Below are 22,300 nucleotides of genomic sequence, written 5' to 3'. Positions count from 1 at the left end.
TCAACTGTCACCATCCATGTTTGGATCTAAAGCTTTTTGGAGTTTTACGATTCTTCAGAGATGATTTTGGCCCTTGACTGTTGCGCAATGAGGTGCTAAGACAGGCTGTTTTCAGTAACGTGGTTCCTCTGTTGGCGTCCTTAGAATTTTAGGATTGACCATGCAATTATTTTCCTTTAAGCTTCTCTTGAAGTTCATCTAGAAATGGAGAGTCCTTTAAGATACTCTTTTCAGAGACAGGTGCCTATTCCAGCTTTGGGAAGGCATTTGGAATTGTCTAAGCCTTCAGTCTCAAGGCATGGTCTGTATCTCTATTACACACTTAAACAGCCTTATCTCTATGTGGGGACCTTTCCTCTAAGGTCCCAAAAGGCCACTGGGTTGCTGCTTTACCAGAAATAACCAAAGAGCAATCATCTCTCTAACGACGAGCATTTGCTTCTCTTAGAATATTTTCATGTGCTTTTGTTCTGCGTTTCTCTATTTTAGCTTCAATACAGCATCATAATGTATCTTGTAAAGATATTGTATTTAACTAACAGGAATCGAAATTAAAGTTAAATTGAGCTCCTTGCTGAGCTGGAAACACAACACAACAGGGGTGAGTTTTGCTGTGTGTGTGTGTGTGTGTGTGTGTGTGTGTGTGTGTGTTTTGATGATTAAGTTCAGGGCATGCAACCCCAAAATATGCACTTTGGTATATTGAATTTTTGAGCTAAAGGCACTTGAAAGGCAGAAAATATAGGAACAGGCTTTTTTGGATCTTCCTTTATCCACCTAAAGACAGAACCTCCAAAATGAACTCAATTGTTATGGATCCCTGCCCCAGGAGCTTTATCAACCAGACAAGATTGACTCATCACAGGAGAAGAGACTAGATATTGCCACCACACCCAAACTTTGTCACAAACTGTCACATTTCCTATCTTGTCCATCCCATTTATCTTCCCTAAAAACCATCTGCTCTCCCTTAAATTGCCTACATGCTTCCCTCCCTTCCCCTACACAAGCTGTCAAATCTCACCACTGTTTGGGATATACGCTGTTTTCCTATGATGCCCCTATGTACGTAATATTAAAAATTAACAAATGTGTATACATTTTCTTCTGTTAATCTGCCTGCTGTCAGTTTATTTCATAGACCCAGCTCTCGAGTCTCAGAGAGAAGAGGAAGTCTTTCCTTCCCTACACAGAGAGGAAGAAAGAGGAATATGATGACATCAATAAATGTAGCCCATTGTCAGTGAGTAAAAGAACGGACATGTGTACATGAAGCTGATTCCCCCACCCACCGCATTATTAAGTCCGTGGTGTATCTTATAACTGTGGACGCTCAGAATCCTGGAAATATAACAGCTTCTTCTCCAGCCTGCCAAAGTGCTTGGAATTTCCACCATTTAAGCTCTGGGAAGTTCTGGTTTCAACAGGAATGTTTCTCAAGAAGTACAACAAAATAACACATTGCAATCTTTTTTTGAAAATGAACATGTTTTACCTTAGATTAGCCAGTCCCCCCAAAAAGGCCCCTGAAAAGGTGAAAATTGAAAAACTTTTTTTTTAAACATTTATTTATTTCTGAGAGACAGAGACAGAGTATGAGCAGGGGAGGGGCAGAGAGACAGGGAGACACAGAATTCGAAGCAGGCTCCAGGCTCCGAGCTGTCAGCACAGAGCCCGATGCGGGGCTCGAACTCACAAACCATGAGATCATGACCTGAGCCGAAGTCAGACGCTTAACCCACTGAGCCACCCAGGCACCCCCGAAAAACTTTTTTATGGTGATGGGGGGCGAAGAGTAGGGGAGGGGTAAAGAGGGAGAGGAGGCCAGACTGGCAAGGAGACAAAATTATGGGCACTGCAAACCTGACTGAGGGAATTCAGGCACAAGTGACGAGAAGAGGGGAGCATCAAAGGCCGATCTTCACAATGGTTGTACTACTCCAAATAAAAACTAATTTATTTCCGTTAACACCCAGCTCACTGCTAACCCAACGCAGCATACCATTTGGCTGTAAGCAGCACTCATTTCAGGTCCATCACGGTTCATATCTGGTCCTCAACAACAGCCTCCACAGAAACAGAAATGAAACCAAGACTTGAATATTTACGCTCATAATGTCAAATAAAACAATTTTTCCAAGTGTTTCAGCCAGGTATCGACAGGAAATTAAACCAGAATTCATGGGGGAATGAATTTTCTGATAGGTTTTAGAGTCCAGCATCCCATATTTTCAGGCAAAACGGAATAAGAGAAGCCATTCCTGGCATTAAACGAACTCCCTCCCTTCCCCTGGAAGGTCTTCGTTCCTATTATAAGTGACTCATTGGATTACCTCAGTTAAGTCCCGTTAGCACGGTGGGTCTTTGTTTCTCTACTCACCCCCAGATAATACCTACAAAGGATCTGAGGTTCCTAGATAAGAGGCAGCATTTCAGGAGAATCTGGCATTTATATCATGATGAAATCTATGACATCATCATCGCAGTTCTCCTTGTCATTACAGCCCACAAAGGGCTCCCATTGTCTTTTCAGAACTAGCCTTTGAAAGTGGGAACATCACTCTTCAGTAATCTCGAAGCTCAGCCAAGGGTTATTAAGTTTGAAGCAGGAGGGGCGCCTGGGTGGCTCAGTCGGTTGAGCGTCCAACTTCGGCTCAGGTCATGATCTCACGGTTCATGAGGTCGAGCCCCACATTGGGCTCTGTGCTGACAGCTCAGAGCCTGGAGCCTGCTTCAGATTCTGTCCCCCCTCCCCCTCTCTGCCCCTCCCCCACTCGTGTTCTATCTCTCTCTCTCTCTCTCTCAAAAATAAACATTAAAAAAATTTTTTAAAAAATTTGCAGCAGGATTCAAAGCTACCCTGCCATACTTACAAAAGGCTAGTTTAAGATATGTTTAATATGGATCTTCCTTTGCAGCAGCAGAGCACGATCCTGCGGAAGAGAGAAGAATGGAACAACAGACACAAAATGTCCGATTTTCGTTTCACACCTGATTGCCAAGCCCTAGAATTCCACACGCTCTCAGAAACACGCATAGCTGTATCTTGATCAAGAAAGGCTCATGAACCACAGTTTGTGCTGAGTCAGATTCAGGTTCCCTTGCCAGCTGTCATACCTGCCTCTCTCCAATCTGGTTTCTCTTGCTCCCCGTCCCCCGCTATCTTGGGATGCCCACCTTTCTCACAATGTGGCATAAGCATACAGGCTGCAGACCCAGTCCTACAGACTAACTCCAGGAGGTCACCTGTCCTCACCGTGTGTGATCTGTGACCTATGGACGCTGGCACCACAGTGAAAACGGCACAGAATTCGAGAATTCTTCAAAACACTCCATATAAGGAAACGGGTTCTTCCCTCCTCTGTGTCCACTGGATGTTAATAACCATACTTTCCTCTTTGCAGAGTTCTATTCGTCTTGACAAAATCTATCACGGAAACTAAAGTCCCCCGCAAGGCTTTGGGGCGCTCAGACTTTGGGTTTCAATTCATTCCACCAATCTCTCCAAATTTTATATCTCTTTTCTTCTACCCTTTCCTTCTAACTTACCTCCAAGAAAAAATCCTATTGGTTTTGCCCACATGCCAAGTGTGAGAAAGGAAACCGTGTACGGCCAAAGCCCTGACTTTGAAGACAGAAAGGACAGTACACGCTGGGGGAGGGCAGGCCTGAGTAACGGTCCTCAACAGAGACGGTCGCTTCACCAGAACGGACAGAGCAAAACCGAGTGCTGCAGGCCCCTCCTGCACCTGACCGCTATTGCCTCGTCACAAATCCCGGCAGGCAGGGTGGCATGGTAGCTTCCCCGGGACGCTCGGAAGCGGCAGATACGGTCATGGTCTTTCAGGCTTGTTACTCCTGCTATTGTATTACCAGCTCATCAAACCAGGCAGTAGGCACGGACCCAGAAGGGCACAATGGCAGCTCCAGGAGGGGGTCGGGGGCCAGAGCCAGACAGACATGAGACAGAGCGGGCACACTCTGTTTCCGAAGGAGCCCAAAGGGAGAGTGGTCGGAGGACTGAGGATGGTCGTTCACATACACCATCTCTTATCATCTCACCTAGCCCAGGAGGTTTCCTGAGGATGAACCAAGGCCTGTCTGGCTCCCAAGCTCACATTCTGCCACTGCCCAGTGTCCCCAGTCAGACTAAGTGACTGCCAGGTGTTTGTGAGGCTGGGGCCCAAGGTAGAAACAGGGGCCTTGGGATTTCAAGTCTGGGAGATCTTTTCTGAGAGTCATAGTTAAGACTTAACAGCGTGTACCTTGGAGTAAACAGGCCCAGTCCCAATCGCCGCTCTGCCACTGGCTGAGTAGTAGGAGAAGTGTAGACTTCAGGCGAATGGCTCAAGCTGCTTACACTTCAGCTCCCGCAGCTTCAAAGTGGAGCTCATGTGAGGTTTCAATGGCAGAGTGCACTTTAAACACCCAGCCTGGACAGTGACACATAGTAAGGACTTCCTAAACATTATCATATTCACTATCCATTGTTTGAGAGTCGGCAGCTGAAAACATTTGTGAATGAGGAGTTTATGCCAGGAAGTGTAAGAAGAAACACCCAGGAGGTCTGGAGTTGTCAAAAGTCCCGGGCATCCGTTTCAAATGGCCAGCACCACCAGCCTTGGAAACTTGGCCCCCACTGACTCTCTATTCTAAGTTTCCCTTTGGCAAAAAAAGTGCCACCTTCGACCCAGTCCCCATCCTAGTCTCTGCAGGTCCCTACTGGAGACGGAAGCATATTTTTCTAATTCCAAAACTGGGATATATAGCCTGACAAGTATAGTTACGTCTGGAAGGGGACAAGGCACAGAATATCTCAATCTGGTTCTAGTTTAGCTATTCTAGGAAATGGGTCAAGGGGGACCCCCAGGCAGTAAAAGTGCCTAACGCTTCCCCTTCCACAACGCATGCACCTCGACGGTCCAGGTGGCTGACACCTATTCCCACAAGACATCGTTTGGGTAAAGACGGTAAGTTACCCCACTATTTAATAAGGGCTGGGGGTTGCTATAAAAAACAGTATTGCCAGCTGTCGGCACCTTGGCATGAACTAATTGTCAGGATCTAAAAAGACTCCTAATAAGGTCTCACGGGGACGTGGCAAGGATAGTAATGGACTAGAAGTGATCTCTAAACTGCAATCCTACCTGAACGTTGGCATCACCTGGGCACCGGTGTGCAGAACTGAAGAAGGGGCAATTAAGTGCAGGACAGGGTTGATAGTTGCTCTGATTCTTAACGTCACCTAAGGTTGGTTTTGCCCCTGCAAATGTCAAGGCTCTGGGGCCTCAGGAGTCACTTCAGACCTGCATCCCACCAGCGCGGGGTCCGGGTGGCAGGAACGCTGGCGTGGGGACCGAGGGCCGTGACCGCTTCTTTTCTCGAAATCCCCGCCGGGGCCCAGAGCACGGCGCTCCCCTACGAGCTCATCACGTGCACAGCCCCGGCGTTTCAAACCCGGCCCGAAGCCTGAGGTCCCGGACGCCGGGGTGGTTTTTAGGGTTTTCTTTCTTTATTATTTCCCTTCTTGTTCTCCACAGTTGGTGATTTTCTGCAGAAAAACGGCTGAGAAAAAAAGAACCTATTTCATTTCCAGTTCCCATCACCGCGATTTCCACATGGATGTGACGTGAGCCAGCTTCCGAAATGCCCAGGTGACTCACGCGGGGACACCCGGGGGCGGGGCGCAGGAGTTTCTCGCGCGGAGGGCGGGACGGGGCGGGGCGGAGCGGGGCGGGGCGGGGCGCCGCTCGCCTCCTGCGCCAGCTGCCCCTCCAGCGCCTCCCGCGCCTCTCGCGCGTCCCGCGCCCTCTGCGTCCCCTGCGCCCCCTGGCGGCCGGCGACCCGCGGCTCTCGGCGCCGGGCCCGGCGTCACGTGACTGGAAAGTCCCTGGGTGGAAATCCCCCCCGACCCTCCGCCGGCGGTAAAACAGAAAGGGAAAAAGAGAACTGGCAGTCTGCAGACTTCGCAGCGGGCCAAGTGCAGCGAGCTCGGAGCCCGCGGGGGCGGAGCGGTGACAGCAGCCGCCAGGAGAAGTGCGGCGGCGGTGGCGGCGGCAGCCGTCTTGATCACACCCCCGGCCGGCCCGGCCAGCGAGCGAGCGAGCGAGCGCCCGGCTCCGGCGTCCATGGGGCGCCTCCTCCGCGCCGCATCGATCCCGGCCCACTGCGCGCGCCGGTCCTGACCTGGACTTGGGACTTAGGAAGAGGATCGCGCGGCCGGGACAGGTAACCGCCGCGTCCCCGTGCCGTCTGCCCAGCGGCTCCGCGGGGCCAGGGCTGCGGGTGCGGAATTGGCAGCGTCTCGCGGGCTGGCCTCGTCTAGCTGGCGTGGGCTTTGCAGCGGTGCTGGAGGGGAGTTTGTTGGCCGTATGTGCCCATTGTAGCTCTTGAAATGCTAGGAGTTGAGGTCGCCGCGCCAGATGTTGGGGTGACAGCTCTGGATTCGTCCAGCCAACTGGCCCTTTTACATGCTGCAAAAAAACTTACGCTGCAGCGGACTGGTGGAGAATCGCCTCCGGACTGCTAGGTCGGTGGTCGTTGGTGCTTTGCTCCTTTTCGTGCCTTTCTTTATTTTTAAGTCAAGCTCTGCATGCTTTTGGACACGTAGACCTTGCAGAACCGCTGTGGCTTCTTGGCAGATTGTGCAAACCCAGCCCACCGCCGGGTGGGGTGTCGCAGAGGCAACTGAACCGGGCGGGGGTGGGGGACTCAGCCAGCCTGCCTGTCCAGGGACAGCTTGCAGAGACACTCCGAGTTAAGTGCAAGGAGGTGGGTGGGGTCGAGGGACAGGCGTTCATCTTTTTCTGTTGGAAGCAGCGTTAAGACAAGTGTGCGCGTTGGCCTGCTTTTCGGGTGCTCCTCCGGTTCACAGTGTTCTGCGGGCCCCTGCCCCAGCCCCTACCCCACAGTCAGACAGTCTTTGTCAGCCCGGGTCGTCCCACATCCTGCCACCTGGCCTCTCAGGAAAGCAGTGGTATTAAGTAAGGAAGGAGCTCAGCTCTTTTGAGACCGCTTTGTTTTCAGTTCTCCCTGTCTCTGATCTTCTTTCCTTGGAAAGCTGGTCTGGTCTAGTGTCTGGGGGCAGCATTTGGAGAGAACCATTGTTCATGAAACAGCTCTCTCTGGACCACAGCCCTAGTGTCCCCAGTGACTGAACAGCCAGTTACTGCCCCCCTTCTCGCTGTCTAAGGTGCTTCTTTGATTTTTACAATTCCTCGTGCAATGTTTGAAGTGTCGGCGGGATACTTTTCCTGAAATTCGGGTGAGGCATTTGTGGATAAAAAGCCAGTGAGGTAACCAACGTAAAAGTAATGTTAAGGGTTACAGCGTACATCTTGACCTGGAAGGGCATGACAATCATAGGTCAGGAGAATCTATTCCTTAATCTTAAATGTGGAGAAGTCCAAGAACGGGGAGCTTGGGCTGTGCGTTTTGATTCTTTTAAGGAGGCACTTCTGCACACTGTGCGAGGCTAAGCCTATGAATGAGATGACCTTGAGCCATCCAGTATTGACATTTGCATGTCTTGCATATGGTTTACAGCCCTCACTAGTTAAGGTCTTTGCTGAAAGATTTTTAAGTCAGAAGAGAATAATAGAAGACCCAGAAAAACAAAAAGGCAGCACTTAGCTTGTTTCAAATCTTTTTCCTTCCGGCCTCTTCCCCTCTGAGAGCAGCAGGCGCTTGTGGGAACACCTTGCGTTGTGGGAATAGCGAGGGGCAGGTGTTGGAAGTTGTGGCATCTGGGCAGAGCTCTCTGTGCTGGATGGCGTGGAACCTGGGCGGGACCTGTGCTTCTGTTGCCTTGGCTGCAGACCGAGAATAGGGTCAACTTTGATTTTTTAGCCCCAGCATCAAGCATGGCACTTGACCTTCAGTAGGTGGTCAGGCAGTGCTTCTTGAGTGATGAACAGATGAATGAGTGACACCGCGAGACTTTTGCCGTGCCACAGAGCAGAAATGTGTGTAATGTTTCTGTCCCTTCATTGTGCTTGGGGTCCTGTTATAATTTTGCCCATTTCCACCTTCAGAGAATGTCTGACGTCAAAGGACAGGTTACCAGCTGACCCAGAGAGTGACGTCTCCCAGGCCTCACTGGCAATCAGGATAGGAATCCTTATCCAAAACGATCACCAGAAAACTCCTCGGAAGCAACGTCAGGGTCATCTAGTCCAACCTCTCTACCTTGAGCCACAAGAATTTAAACCACTTTATCAATGGCTTTAAGAGAGCGTAGTCCCACTTAGGAGCGGCTTCCCTAAAATCCAGGTTTCTTCTTACTCTTAGATAGGTTTAAGGTCTTTCTCGACTAAAAGCTTGCCTAGTCAAATACACATACTATGATACAGGAGTGAGATTAACAGTTCCCATGAAACTTCTTAGGGAATATCTTCATGCTCTAAACACATCTTTGTCTCATCTTGGAAACCCAGATGTATTGTGAGGCACCCTCCTGAGGCTTAGGAATGAGAACTGGGTTTCTACACAGCCACACAGTGCAAAGATCCCACGTTGCATCAATTCACAACATCCCATGCCATTGGCGTGGGTTGTAGATGCTGGGGTTTGCCCCGTCTTCTTTCATTTGTCCTGAGTGTCCCCCTGGCTGAAACATCGTTCCTTATCTGCTTCCAGACTTTCATTTCTTTCCACCAGAAAGAAAGAATGCTTAAAGATTTCAGGGTGAAGACAGCAGGGGGGTGGGGGGGTGGGGAATGTGTATTATCCAAGTGTTGGTTGATCATAAATCTGGTTGGCAGTTGAAATGATTGAGCTCTAATGCCTGCTCTTGGAAGTGTGAAATTTCTTCTTCTGTTATTGTTATTTTTCTGTTTCTTATTCTGATCTTGTAAAGTTCAGTGGAGAGGTTCTGAAAGATTGCTTATTGTCTGGTCTTAAAACTGCAAAGCATCTTACTGGAGATAGGCTTTTTTCGTTGGCTATACTCAGTTAAAACTCTATAAATTTTAGAATACATTTTAGAAATAAGCTCTTTCTAAATATTTCACCTTGGGGCTAAAGGAGAAACTTGAATCAGCAGCCTATGTGACAACGTAATATTTCAAGATTTCTCACAAAACATTTACTTTCCAGTATAGGGAGGGAGGGCTTACAAGAGATGAATCAAGGCTTTGCCTAAGAGCAAGGGGAGTGGTCATAGGGGAGGAGCCACGGACTTGTCAGGACTACCTTGTGCCTGGCACTGGCATTCAGGGCTCCCGAGATCCAGTGGCTGTGTCAGAGTAGCGTCAGAATGAGATGGGGGCTTGTTGGTTATGAGGTACAGTACCTGTCGCTGACAGATGGGCTTGGCTCCCTGACAAACGTTACTGAAAACGCGGGTTATTCCCCTCCTCCTCAATACCCACTCTCCGCCTTCCTTCTCTTGTTTAGACTAATCTGTAAAAGTGACGTAACTTAAAAGAGTCCAGTGTGAGTTCATCTTGGGGGCCAGCTAGTATCCTGGGACTAGAGGCGGCTAAGATCTTTTGCCTACAGATCAGGGTAATGACCAGATCAAACACAGGGGTTTCCTGCCGCCAGGTATATAGGAGCGGTATCGGAGTTGGGCTCACGGAATGGGTTTTGTCCCCCCCTCCTCTTCAGGTGTTGCAGAGCACCATGGCTGAACAACTCCTTCCCCAGGCTTTGTATTTGAGCAACATGCGGAAAGCTGTGAAGATACGAGAGAGAACTCCAGAAGATATATTTAAGCCTACCAACGGGATCATTCACCATTTCAAATCCATGCACCGGTACACGCTGGAAATGTTCAGAACTTGCCAGTTTTGTCCCCAGTTTCGGGAGATCATCCACAAAGCGCTCATTGACAGAACCATCCAGGCCTCCCTCGAAAGCCAGAAGAAGCTGAACTGGTGTCGAGAAGTCAGGAAGCTGGTGGCCCTGAAAACGAACGGTAAGCTTGGTCTCGGGGCTGGCCGCCACGGTGCCGGCAGAATTCGTCAAATTCTGGTCGCACTAGCCCAGACGCGAGTCTCTTGAGACCGTGGACGCTTCGGTGTAGAAACTCTATGATAGGCATGTGATGAAAGCAAGCTTCCTTTGCCACTATTTTTGTTAAGGCTACTCTGTAGTTGTGTGTCTTAGAGAGCAGAGGCACTGAGGCTCGAGGAATGCGTTTCTAAACACCATGCCTCCCATTAGATGACTTCCGTGTCTAATTGCTGGGGCTGTCTGTTTAGTCCTTTGTAAAATACGCTTCCCTGGCCAGTAGTGGAAACCTTAGAAGGTTTTCAGTTCAAAAGGAAAGCATGGTGTGAAAACTAGTATTACTGTTGTTATTTCCCACTACCATTAGAGGATGCTTGTGATAATGACCTTAACACTTCTTGAATTGATTGCATGTGTGGCTTAACCAGTGCATGGCTGTTGAGGACAAAAGGGGCCCCTTGTTGTCGGCTCTGCTCTTACCTCGGTTCTGTTGGTTTTGGTCCCATGATATGAGATAGAAAGGTACTTGAGCTTTTTGGCACAGACTTTAGACCTCTACTTTATTATTTTTAGGGATTCCTAGTTCTGAATTTCTTTGCTGTCTGTGTGTGTCTGCCCAATGGCCCTTTACCATGAGTAGCTGTTTCCTGTTCTAAGCTTTATTGTTTTGTATTTTGATTACTTCCTTTGAGCAAGAGTAGGTATATCATGGAAACATCCAAGCGTACTGTTTTATGCAGATGCAAAATCCTGCATTAGCATATAGCGAATTATCACAAGAAGCAAATAGACTGTTCACAATCAATGAAACGCTCATAGTCTAAGTGAGGACAGGAATCTTAGAGGTTCTTACATCCACAACAGTCCTTCGTTAAGACCACCTCGATCCAAATAATGCATCCAAGCAGAGGAGATCCTTGTTGACAAGGAGATGATAAGAGTATTAAGTTAATTAACTTAGTTGGTACATTATCTTTGGCTATTTTGGAGTTGGGTAAGTGGAGTGATTGGAGATACGTATTTTGCTGTGTCCTGGGTGGTCTTGTGCGTTACTTCAACATGTTGTCTCTACTTTTGAAGCACAGGTTCTTGGAAATAAAGGTAGAATGAAAACTGGGAATAGGTAGGGTTTACATTGTTCTTGGCCTTAAATCAAGTGATGCATAGAAGTGGGTAATTATGTTAAGTCATCCTCAAGGGGTTTATATTCCTGACAGTTTGTGGTTTTAACTCTCTCCCATTTTTGTTACCAAAAAAGTGACACAGTGAACTTTGGGAGAGTTGGAAACAGAGAGATTCTGCCAAATTAGTAATGTGGTAGGAAGAGGAAAACCATCGTATCATTAACAGAGTTAACTGACATTTTAGGTTGAAATTCTCCTTAAGAAAAAAAAAAAAACAAAAACGATGTATATAAATAGTAAACACTTGTCTTGCAAAGATAGGTCATTTAAGCCAGTAAGGGTTCATGCTACAAATAAAGCTGCAAAAGCAAGTGCATTTTGATACCATTTGCTGGGCAATAGGGATTTGGGGGCCCAGATCCTTTTATTTCCCCAGGTTCAAGAAAATGCCTTAAAATTCTGGAAAAGGAAGAAAAGATATTTAGAGGAGGGGGAAAAACAAATTTTTACTCCGGTTTTTATTAGCACCTTTAAAAAAAAAAAAACAACAACCTTCCCCCTCTAGGTGGGTTCTACAGAGTGAATGGTCTGTTTGGGGAGGGGGTGATTCACAAGTTTGCATTTGAGGATATGAGACTGTGGTGAATGAGGAAGGGAGTAGGTGGCATAAAATTGAAACTTCATGTGAAAAATTCCAGCGTCTATTGGCTACAGCGATTTCACTTGTATAATGAATAGCCTTATTCCAGCTCACCCTGGCCACGCCCACTTGGAAAGTCCAGGGTGCGCTTCACAGTTTAAATGTCTGCACACCAGAACAAAAAGTACAATAGCTGTTGCTCAATTGCTAGTCAAATAACTTGGCGCTGGGGAATTCCTGATGTTACTTAGGGAATTTTGTACTGGTGCCTCTCAATAAAGAACTGAAAGTAAGCGCGAGAAGAAGAAGAAAAAAAAAAAAAAGCCTTATCTTTGCTCTAGATTTTGCAAAGGGGAAATTTCAACAGAATGCAGTCGTTGCCACACTTCTGCCAAGACAAAGGACTGCGCGATCTTTTTTTCGCTCGTGTGTCTCAATATTTTATTTAGCTAGTCTTTGTGTGTAAATTGCAGGGATGCTGGCTGTGGATATGTGTATGTGAGGGGTTTTCTTTGGTGTTCTGTTTTGGTTTTTTTACAGTTTGACTATAATTAAAATCTGATAAAAAAAAAAAGATTTCAGAAGCTTTTATAGCCCTACTTGGGGAGTAATGTAAGAAAACAGGTGAACTTTTCTCGATAAAAACAACTGTGCGCTCGCCAACAGAGAGTAAGGAGTTAACTTTTTTGGTATTGCACGTTCCCCCCAAACGTTCATTGTTTGGAGGTTGGGGAAAAAGGCAGTCTCTTGAATCATGGGTTTTCATCTGTGAAAGTAACAAATTCATGGAATAAAGTTAGACCTGTCTTTTTCTCAGAATGCTGGAAAGCAGGCTGGCGGTAGGCAATTCGAGAGTCTCAATCCCACTGTATAAACCAGGAGAGGAAACTCCCAGGCCCCAAAGTCTTCAGCGGAATGGTCAAGTCATTTACCACTGAGTCATAGCCAGACCGTCCCTGTCTAGTGAAGGGAGCCAGGCCAGCTTCCTGGTTCGTGCGTATGACCCCGTGTGTTCTCTCTAGAGCCAGACGAGTAACAGCACTAGTGTCTTAGCCAAAACATCAAGGAATGCTAGAAAGGGACGGGCATTAGAGATTATAATCCAGTGCTCTCGTTTCACAAAGAGAAAAAATACTCAGAAGCTGGGGAATTTCCCCCAAGGTCACACCAAAATCAGTTAGTTAGGGCAGAGCTAGGCTAGAACCAAGGTCCCCTGATAATCAGTCACTGGCTCCTTTGCTCTGCCGGCGTCAGTCGTTAAGAATAAGAGGGAAAAGGATGGTTTTTTCCTTAAAGCTGTCATTAGCTTGTGAAGTGTTCTCAGTGTGTCCTTTGACTAAGAAATTAAGCCATTTGCATTTTTCTCACGCCTTATTATTCAGTGCCCTGCGCCAGCCAGGGCGAGTGCATCCTGAAAACCTTTGCTGGGTCTTTGATGTGTGCTGCTTCTATCCTCAGGCGATGGAAACTGCCTCATGCACGCTGCTTCCCAATACATGTGGGGTGTTCAGGACACAGACTTGGTCCTGAGGAAGGCACTCTTCAGCACTCTCAAGGAGACAGATACGCGCAACTTTAAATTCCGCTGGCAGCTGGAGTCTCTTAAGTCTCAGGAGTTTGTGGAAACGGGGCTTTGCTACGACACTCGGGTATGTTTTGCTCCCCCGTTCAGTATCTGTTGATAGAGCTCCTTGGTGGGCAGGGGTTCCCCAGGCCAGCCCCCTGCTCTCAAGGAGCTTATGATTTACAAGGTCACATGCACTGGGCTAGGCAAAGCGTAGTCAGTGGAAAACACCAGAAACCTCCTATGGGATGAACCTGAGGCTGTTGCCACCGCAGGGGGGGCTTCCAGGCAGCAGATTCCCAGCTGTGGTGTCTCTTCCTTTCAGCAGAAGGGCTTCTGTTCCTGGCCTTGCCTGTGGTGTTTTCGGTTGCTTTCCAATCTGACTGGCCCTTTGTATGCTTTACTGAGCCTGCCAATCCAATTCAAACGTGGGCCTCACTGTTCTCAGTCACAGGCCTGGAATTTCTGTGTGCATTTGGGTAAGGGGCTTTGGTGCTATGCCTCATGAGGGATTTTTTTTTTTTTTTTTTGAGAACAGGTGCTGTCCCCATCCTCCCCCACTTTTTAAGTTTGCCTTCTAGTGGAAAAAATAAAGGAAGAACACCAAAATGGGGAAAAAAGGGTGATCATTTGAATGATGGTTTCCAGAAAGGGGAAAAGTCAGCTGAGTTACATAAATGAATCAGTAGAGAGCGAAGTCGACTGAGTTTTTAACGCTGAGAACATTCACTCAATCGTGATTTTTCCCTTTACCCCTTCTCCTTAGAATTGGACCGATGAGTGGGACAGCCTCGTCAAAATGGCATCCACAGACACACCCATGGCCCGAGGTGGACTTCAGTATAACTCACTGGAAGAAATACACATCTTTGTCCTTTGCAACATACTCAGAAGGCCGATCATTGTCATTTCAGGTGAGATGCCTGTAAATTGCTTATTTGTGTTCAAGGGCCGTTCGGCTCTAATGCTTTAGCTCTTAGGAAAAACCCATGCTACCTAAGTCATAGGCAACAGCAGCTGAAGAGAATTGGGTGAAAATCACCAGCGGGCCTTATTTATCTCTTTCTCTTTCCCTACACAGACAAAATGCTGAGAAGTCTGGAATCGGGTTCCAATTTCGCTCCTTTGAAAGTGGGCGGGATTTACCTGCCTCTCCACTGGCCGGCCCAAGAATGCTACCGATACCCCATCATTCTCGGCTACGACAGCCAGCACTTTGTACCCCTGGTGACCCTGAAGGACAGCGGCCCTGGTGAGAAAACTGCGCGTGAATCCACACTTGTAACTACTGGTCGATACTGGGACACCCTGTTCCCACTGAACACCAGGCTCTTTGGGCCCTATGACAATCGCCTCATTTACGGTTATTATTTTTACTTGAATACGGTGTTCTGTTAGGGCCCTGATTAGCACCAATACTGCAATAACGGTAATCGTAACCCCGGCTGTCGTTGTGTATGGTGTGGCAGTACTTTCAAGTAGGAGATATAAGCATCACATTCCTGCTGCCATTGATACATGACAAAGTAAGGCACAGAGCCCTGGCATGGTGCAGGTAAAGGTCTGTCAGGTTAGCTATTATTATAATAGTTTGAAGAGCCAGTGTGCTAAGTGCTTTAGGGACATTATTTTTATTTCATTTCATCCACAGGGTGTAAGCTGTAATACACAGGGTGTAAGGGTGTATGGGCTGTAAGCATTGGTGGCCTTGTTTTTAAAATTTTTTTTTTTTAACGTTTATTTATTTTTGGGACAGAGAGAGACAGAGCATGAACGGGGGAGGGGCAGAGAGAGGGAGACACAGAATCGGAAACAGGCTCCAGGCTCCGAGCCATCAGCCCAGAGCCTGACGCGGGGCTCGAACTCACGGACCGCGAGATCGTGACCTGGCTGAAGTCGGACGCTTAACCGACTGCGCCACCCAGGCGCCCCGGTGGCCTTGTTTTTATAGATGAGACCCTTGAAGCTCAGAGCGGTTCAGTAACTTGCCTTCTGTCACAGAGGATCAAAACTCGGATCAGTCCGATTCTGAATTCTGGGATTTAACCAGTGAGAGCCACTGCCTCCAGGCTGCTTGGTATTTCCTGAGCTTCCTGAAGAAAGCCCTGGATGTTAGAGTTTAGTATAGTTTGCTCCACCAGCTGAGTTTGATAATACTTTTCCAAAGTTCTTTAATTGTATCCTTTTTGTGTTTGCAGAATTTAATTGTTACATCTGCGCGGCCTCACACGTAATCTCATGTAGTGGAATCACATGTTGCTGACGTGTTATTTTTGTTTCCCGCCCCCCCCCCCCCAGAAATCCGAGCTGTTCCACTTGTTAACAGAGAGCGAGGAAGATTTGAAGACTTAAAAGTTCACTTTTTGACCGATCCTGAAAATGAGATGAAGGAAAAGCTCTTGAAAGAGTACTTGATGGTGATCGAAATCCCCGTCCAAGGCTGGGACCACGGCACCACCCATTTGATCAATGCTGCAAAGTAAGAGTTTACTCTTAGCTCTCTTCCTCTGTCATCCTCAGCTGTTTGTACGACAGCCACGTAAGCTGAGGCCACCCCCGAGCTCCACAGTAAAGCTATTCGAAGCCAGTTTCCTCCAATGTGAAACAAATCCAGAGTTGTGTACATGAATCAGAGAGGGTGACCGGAGGCAGTCCTGACTTTGGTTTCACGTGAGAACAAGTACTTTATCCATAGCGATTTGCCTGCATATCTGGATGCCGACGGTCAGCGCTGTGGCTTTTAAGTATATTAAACCAACGATAGTTTTGTTTTGTTTCGTTGAATGGCCCTAGCAGTGGGCCAGCAAGTGAAAATCCTTGGAAACAAAAGCCTTTTTCTCTTGGCTTCTTGGTCAGGACAGACACATCAGACACAGACTGGGTTGTAGATTGGGTTTCTACGGAGGCCATAGGATTGTGCCAACTTGGAAGGTGGAGGAGAGACTCAGAGTGCACATTGTGCACGTATCTAGACCTTAAACACTGGGCTTTATGTTAGAGGGATGCCCGTTTCTTAGGACTTGAAATGTACAAGAGAGGACCATGAAGGCCTATGAGCATCAGTTTCTTCCAGTGGAGATGAACAAATTACAGATGATCAGAAGTCAGTGGACAGCGCCCCGTGGGCGTGTCTTCCGCTCCTCGACTGAGACTAGCAGTTCATGCTGATAGAGACCAGGCACAAGTTTAAGATTAATAACGGCAAAACATGGGACACAAAGTCCCAGAGTAGTTTGAACTATAGAGTAGCCTAGTCCCAAATGAATGCCCTGAGTCATGTTTTACCAGAAATTGGATCTCTGAGGAGTTAAAAGGTAAAAGTGACTTTTTAAGAGAGGACCAGAGTAATTAGGTATAGAGGCAGCCCCAGAATAGCCCTTTCTTTGGAATTAGCTGTCACTTGGGGTGGTGCAAGATTGATTAAGTAAGACAGTGGTTCCTGAAATAATGAAGCCTTCTTAGCAGTATAGGACTGTGCTAGGAGTGCAAACCCTTTATCATAGGCCTGCTTTTCAGTGAACGGTTATCCAGTTACTGCCATAAGCCACATGCTAAAAGTTTTGCCCTGTGAGCTAATGACGTGAAGTCGTGTGTGTGGCCACGTGGTCTCATATATCGCCTTTTGGTCTTTAGGCTGGATGAAGCTAACTTACCAAAAGAAATAAACTTGGTAGATGATTACTTTGAACTCGTCCAGCACGAGTACAAGAAGTGGCAGGAGAACAGTGAGCAAGAGCGGAGAGAGGCGCATGCTCAGAACCCTTTGGAACCTTCCGTGCCCCAGCTCTCCCTCATGGACGTAAAATGTGAAACGCCCAACTGTCCTTTCTTCATGTCCGTGAACACCCAGCCTTTGTGCCACGAGTGCTCCGAGAGGCGGCAAAACAACCACACCAAGTCCTCAAAGCTGCACTCCAAGCCGGGCCCCGAGGGGCTCCCAGGCGTGGCGGCCGGGGCCTCGCGGGGTGAGGCCTACGAGCCCGGGGGCTGGAGCCCCGAGGAGCCGACCGGGGGGCCTCATTCGGCCCCTCCGACGGCGCCCAGCCTTTTCCTGTTCAGCGAGACCACCGCCATGAAATGCAGGAGCCCCGGCTGCCCTTTCACGCTGAACGTGCAGCACAACGGATTCTGTGAGCGGTGCCACCAGGCCCGGCAGCTTAACGTGGGCCACACCTCGGACAGCATGAGGCACTTAGACCCCGGGAAGTGCCGAGCCTGCCTGCAGGATGTCACCAGGACGTTTAATGGAATCTGCAGTACTTGCTTCAAAAGGACTACGGCGGAGCCCTCCTCGGGCCTCAGCTCCAGCGTCCCTCCTTCCTGTCACCAGAGGTCCAAGTCGGACCCCTCGCAGCTCATCCAGAGTCTCTCCCCACATTCTTGCCGCAGAGCTGGGACCGAGGCTCCCTCTGGTTGCCTCTCTCAGGCCCCACGGACTCCAGGGGACAGGACAGGGACGAGCAAGTGCAGAAAAGCCGGCTGCATGTATTTCGGGACTCCAGAAAACAAAGGCTTCTGTACGCTGTGTTTCATCGAGTACAGAGAAAACAAACGTGAGTGACATGATGGATTTCCCAACTCCCGTTTCAAAACCCCTGTCTCGAAGCGGTTTAGTTCCTGAGCTTCAAGAAGGCGGCCGCTCTGGGCGATGGGGCCAGGTGCGGCTTGCACAGAGGGACGGTCACCGTGGCTGTGCCAGCCCCACGTAGAGGCAAAAGGCACAGGAAACCACCTTCCAAAACCCTACAGCGCCTCGTAGGTAGCATCCGTAGAATTTGTTTTCGCGAACGAGGCCGTTGAGTGTCTGGCATTTATAAGGTAGAGTTTAACCAAGACTTCTTTGGAGACTTAGATGCAATAGAGAAAACCCAAAATCTGAAGAGCAGCAGCTGGAGAGAGGGAAGTCCCCACCGATGTGCTGAAAATCTAATTTGAAAGAGGGACGGGCAGTTAATGCCTCTGCACAGTAGCTGTGCCTGGCCGGTGCAGCATGTCCAAAAATGAGAGATTTATACAGTCGAAGATGTGTCAGTAATGGCATTATCATTACTGTCTTTGACTCGGCTGCATTTACAAAAGGCCGCGCTGCACCGCCCCGCCCCCCCCCCCACCCCCCGCCCCCCCGCAGGCTGCCCGAATCTGTGTCCGAAACCTGTTTTGTTCCTCTAATGTCAGTGTCTCTCCCTGCCTGGAGACGACCCGTGGCACTGATCAGCACCCGCTGTCTTTTAGATTTCGTCGCCGCTTCCACGAAGGCCAGCCCCACGGCCCCCAGGTTCCAGAATGCCGTCCCCTGCCTGGGGAGGGAATGCGGCACCCTCGGAAGCACCGTGTTCGAAGGGTACTGCCAGAAGTGTTTCATCGAAGCGCAGACCCAGAGATTTCACGAGGCGAAAAGGACTGAAGAGCACCTGGTGAGACATTTTGAGGTCCTTCTCCCTGTTCCGGGGAGGAATGGGAGGGGGGCGGGGTCACTGTGGCACCCAGGGTTGGAAGTGCAGCAGCGGCTCTTGATTTTCATGGCCGAAGGATACTTTAGAATGCATTTGAAAAGTAAATAGGGGCGCCTGGGTGGCTCAGTCTGTAAAGCGTCCGACTCTTGGTTTCTGCTCAGGTCAGGATCTCACAGTTTCACGAGTTCGAGCCCTGCATCGGGCTCTGCGCTGACAGTGTGGAGCCTGCTTGGGATTCTGTCTCCCCCTCTCTCTCTCTGCCCCTCCCCACTCGGTGCTGTCTCTGTCTCAAAATAAATAAATAAAAGCTTGTAATAGGTAAATAATTAACTGAAAAGTAAATAAAGCCAGCCATAGATTAAAACCTCATAAAGCCTCCGGGGGGGCTCCTGGGTGGCTCACTCAGTCTGTTAAGCGTCTGGCTTCGGCTCAGGTCATGATCTCACGGTCCGTGAGTTCGAGCCCTGTGTTGGGCTCTGTGCCTGCTTCGGATTCTGTGTCTCCCCCTCTCTCTCCGCCCCTCCCCCGCTCACACTCGGTCTGTCTCTCTCACAAATAAATAAACATTAAAAAAATTAAAAAAAAAAAAACACGTAAACCTCCTAAAGCCTCCAAAAAGCTAGATGCTGACCAGAGACTTCTTGGGTTTGTAGTCGAAGCACGGGCATCTAAGAGGCTAGCAGGCTTCCTCAAGTAATCCTTTACTACGAGACGGGGAGGAGGCAGAGCGTCCCCGGGCCTCTGCGCAATGGCACCTAAGAAAAGCCAGCTTTGGCTGACGCATGCCTGTCCTGTTCATAGATGGCAGGGAGTTTAAATAAGGGCAGCTTATTATTCACGCAAGCAGAGGTGAGCCGGGTCAGCGTTCGCAGGCCTCCGGGTGAGGCTTGGGGGCTCCACTTGGCCTCCCTGGGGCCAGACCTGCTTTCGTGGGACCGGGAGGAAGCGTCCGCGGACAGCTCCTGTTGCCGGACTGCGCCTGGAGCTCTGGTTCCCTGGGCCAGGGGGATGCTCTGCGCCCCGTAGAGCTCCTTGCAGAACCCACGCTGTCTGCTGAGACTGCCCCGTGCTGTCCCTGAGTAGCGGGACCCACCGTTCCCTCTGTTCTTCCCTCTCAGAGATCGAGCCAGCGCAGAGACGTGCCTCGGACCACGCCGAGCGCCTCGAGGCCCAAGTGTGCCCGGGCCTCCTGCAAGAACATCCTGGCCTGCCGCAGCGAGGAGCTCTGCATGGAGTGCCAGCACCTCAGCCAGCGAGCGGGCCCGACGCCGCACCGGGGCGAGCCGGCCCCCGAGGAGCCGCCCAAGCAGCGCTGCCGCGCCCCCGCCTGCGACCACTTCGGCAACGCCAAGTGTAACGGCTACTGCAACGAGTGCTTCCAGTTCAAGCAGCTGTACGGCTGACGGCAGCGGTGGCCCGCCCGGCCGCCGGGGGCCTCGAGCCACTAGCCAGCATGGTGCTATGCCCTCAACGCGCTGACGCCGCCGAGGGCCGTCCCCGCGGCAGAGTGCTCCCGGGGGCTTCCAGCCGGGAGGGAAGATAAGCTCTCGGTCGCCGTTGCGGGGAACGTTCCCAGGCGGCCCTCGAGCGAAGCTAGCGACTGGCAGTGGATGGTGTCGGTCCGGCCCAGAGCTCGTCCTCACCTGCCACGCGGAAGGCCGGGAGCTGTGTGGCCTCGGGACGCGTGGCAGGACCGCTCCGTCGTCCCGGGCGGGCCGGGGAACCCGGAGCCCTTCCTCCCGGCCAGCCCCGCGTCGGCCTCGCTCACAGATGTGAAGCCGAAGCCCCACGGCCCGCGGGCCCTCTGCCAGACGCCCAGGAAGCTCAGGGAGAGTGGACATATTCAGAGAGTCAGTAGTTAGTGGTTTTTCCCCACCTGCCTGGCTCCTTGCCCACGGACACGGCAGAAGCAGAACCATCCACAGACTGATTCTGAGGCCTGCTGCAACCGAACACGTTCACACTGAAAAGCAAACCAGCTGCTCTTTACAGTATGCACCTTGGAAAAATCCAGTTATTTCCATAGGGGGAAGATGTGTGACTCTCTTGGTTATCACCGTCTTCCCTTCGAAGTTAGGGTGAGGTGTGCATCAAAGTGTGTACATGTATAATGTGCCCTTATATTACATATGAGGGATTTTTTTCTTATTCCGGTGAAATGCTGCCCTAGAGATTTAAGTAGGAAGACTGAATAACAACCTATTTTCTGGTTGTTGTCAGGGGCACCGTCTGTATATAGCTTGCGTGAATTTAACCAGCTGCCTTGTTAAAGTGAGCTCCCTGTTGTGTTTACGTAAGTCACCTTATTTATTTTATTGCAAACTTCAACATTATTTAAATGAAGATGTTTCTTCTGCTTTGGGGAAAACGCTTGCTGTAGTGTCTTGAAATAACATGGTCATAGTGGTTCGTGTCACCGGCACCGGCACAAGTCCCTGACTGCGTTGAGGATTTGGCCTCTTCGATGCACTTTGGTTTGCCTTCCCTAAGAAAGAAGGAATTGCATCAAAGGTTAATTCATTAAAAGCTCATGCTTCTTAATGAAGCTCTCGGTCAGAGCCACTTCTCAGCCATATGATAAGAAACAGTAGAGACCTGCGTCTGAGTATCCTACCTCCTTAGAGATAAGATTAGGAAGGAACAGGGATGAGATTGGAGAAGGTCACGGGGAAGGTGTGGCCTTTAATGATGGTTTTATTTGCTGTGCTAACGCTATGTCCCCAGGTGCTGGCAGTGACCTCACATCCAGTGGCCCCTTAGCATTGGGACAGCAAAACCCTGTGACCATGAGCTTAAGGAAATTTCTTTCTGTCCTCAGCCTGCAGTTTCTCGATATGCTTTGTATTCTTGTCATACTTGTTCTAGACAAAACGGGGAAACACATTGTTCCCAGAAGTAAAGGCTGCCTTTTTTTTTTTTTTTTTTTTGGTCTGGAACTTACAACCTGAAGATATTAGTCGTCTATAACTCTACGTAGCCTTTACATGTGTTATCTGACATGTTTGCCACTCGCGATGCCACCAGCCTCTTTGCTGGACATCAATCTTAATAATTTTTTTCTAAAGATTTTAAATAAACTTCAGTGTTCAGCTAGTTCTTCTACAGTTTGTATTTTAATATTTTGTGTTTATCAATATTTGCATTTTTAATGTGAAAATATGGAATTATTTATACTTAATATAGAAAGCATTTGAAATTTGCACATTTAGTTGTCCCTAATAGCCATTTACTCTGTTGGATTTCTTCAAGTTTTCCTAAATAAGTGTAACTTTTTACAAAAGTCACTATTAAAAAATAAATTATTTAAGAACAGATTTTAATGTTTTTTGTCTACAAATGATGAAAGAAAGAGACCCAAATATTAAGGCCATGTTTCCCAAACAGCTTCATCTCGAGGTACACGTGGGCAGTGGACACATGTCCCACTCCTGGGTAGTAAGAGAACTTTGTGAACGATGTTAACCGCATGAGAGTAGAGCATCCTTCAACAGTGAGGACACTGAGGCTCGGACGGGAGTGGGAAGGGTCCACCTGTGCCCGTTCCCAGGAGACGTTAGGTTCCTGT

General features: G+C 49.0%; 1 protein-coding gene across 1 annotated transcript; it reads left to right on the top strand.

The window, feature by feature from the left end:
• Positions 1 to 6,152: 6,152 nt before the first annotated feature.
• On the top strand, positions 6,153 to 22,045 carry TNFAIP3 (TNF alpha induced protein 3). Its single transcript, XM_047102195.1, has 9 exons — positions 6,153 to 6,228; positions 9,610 to 9,919; positions 13,177 to 13,367; positions 14,049 to 14,196; positions 14,364 to 14,534; positions 15,581 to 15,761; positions 16,916 to 17,835; positions 18,515 to 18,696; positions 19,854 to 22,045. The coding sequence occupies exons 2-9, from the start codon at positions 9,625 to 9,627 to the stop codon at positions 20,136 to 20,138; spliced, it is 2,373 nt and encodes a 790-aa protein (XP_046958151.1). The 5' UTR covers positions 6,153 to 6,228; positions 9,610 to 9,624; the 3' UTR covers positions 20,139 to 22,045.
• Positions 22,046 to 22,300: the final 255 nt, after the last annotated feature.

The sequence above is a fragment of the Lynx rufus genome, unplaced genomic scaffold, assembly GCF_022079265.1.
Source record: "Lynx rufus isolate CCGP_SWC_20201006 ecotype Redwood Valley unplaced genomic scaffold, mLynRuf1.p SCAF_6, whole genome shotgun sequence".
Lineage (NCBI taxonomy): Eukaryota > Metazoa > Chordata > Mammalia > Carnivora > Felidae > Lynx > Lynx rufus.
Note: the sequence above shows the minus strand (reverse complement) of the source record. Positions and strands in the feature narration are given on the sequence as shown.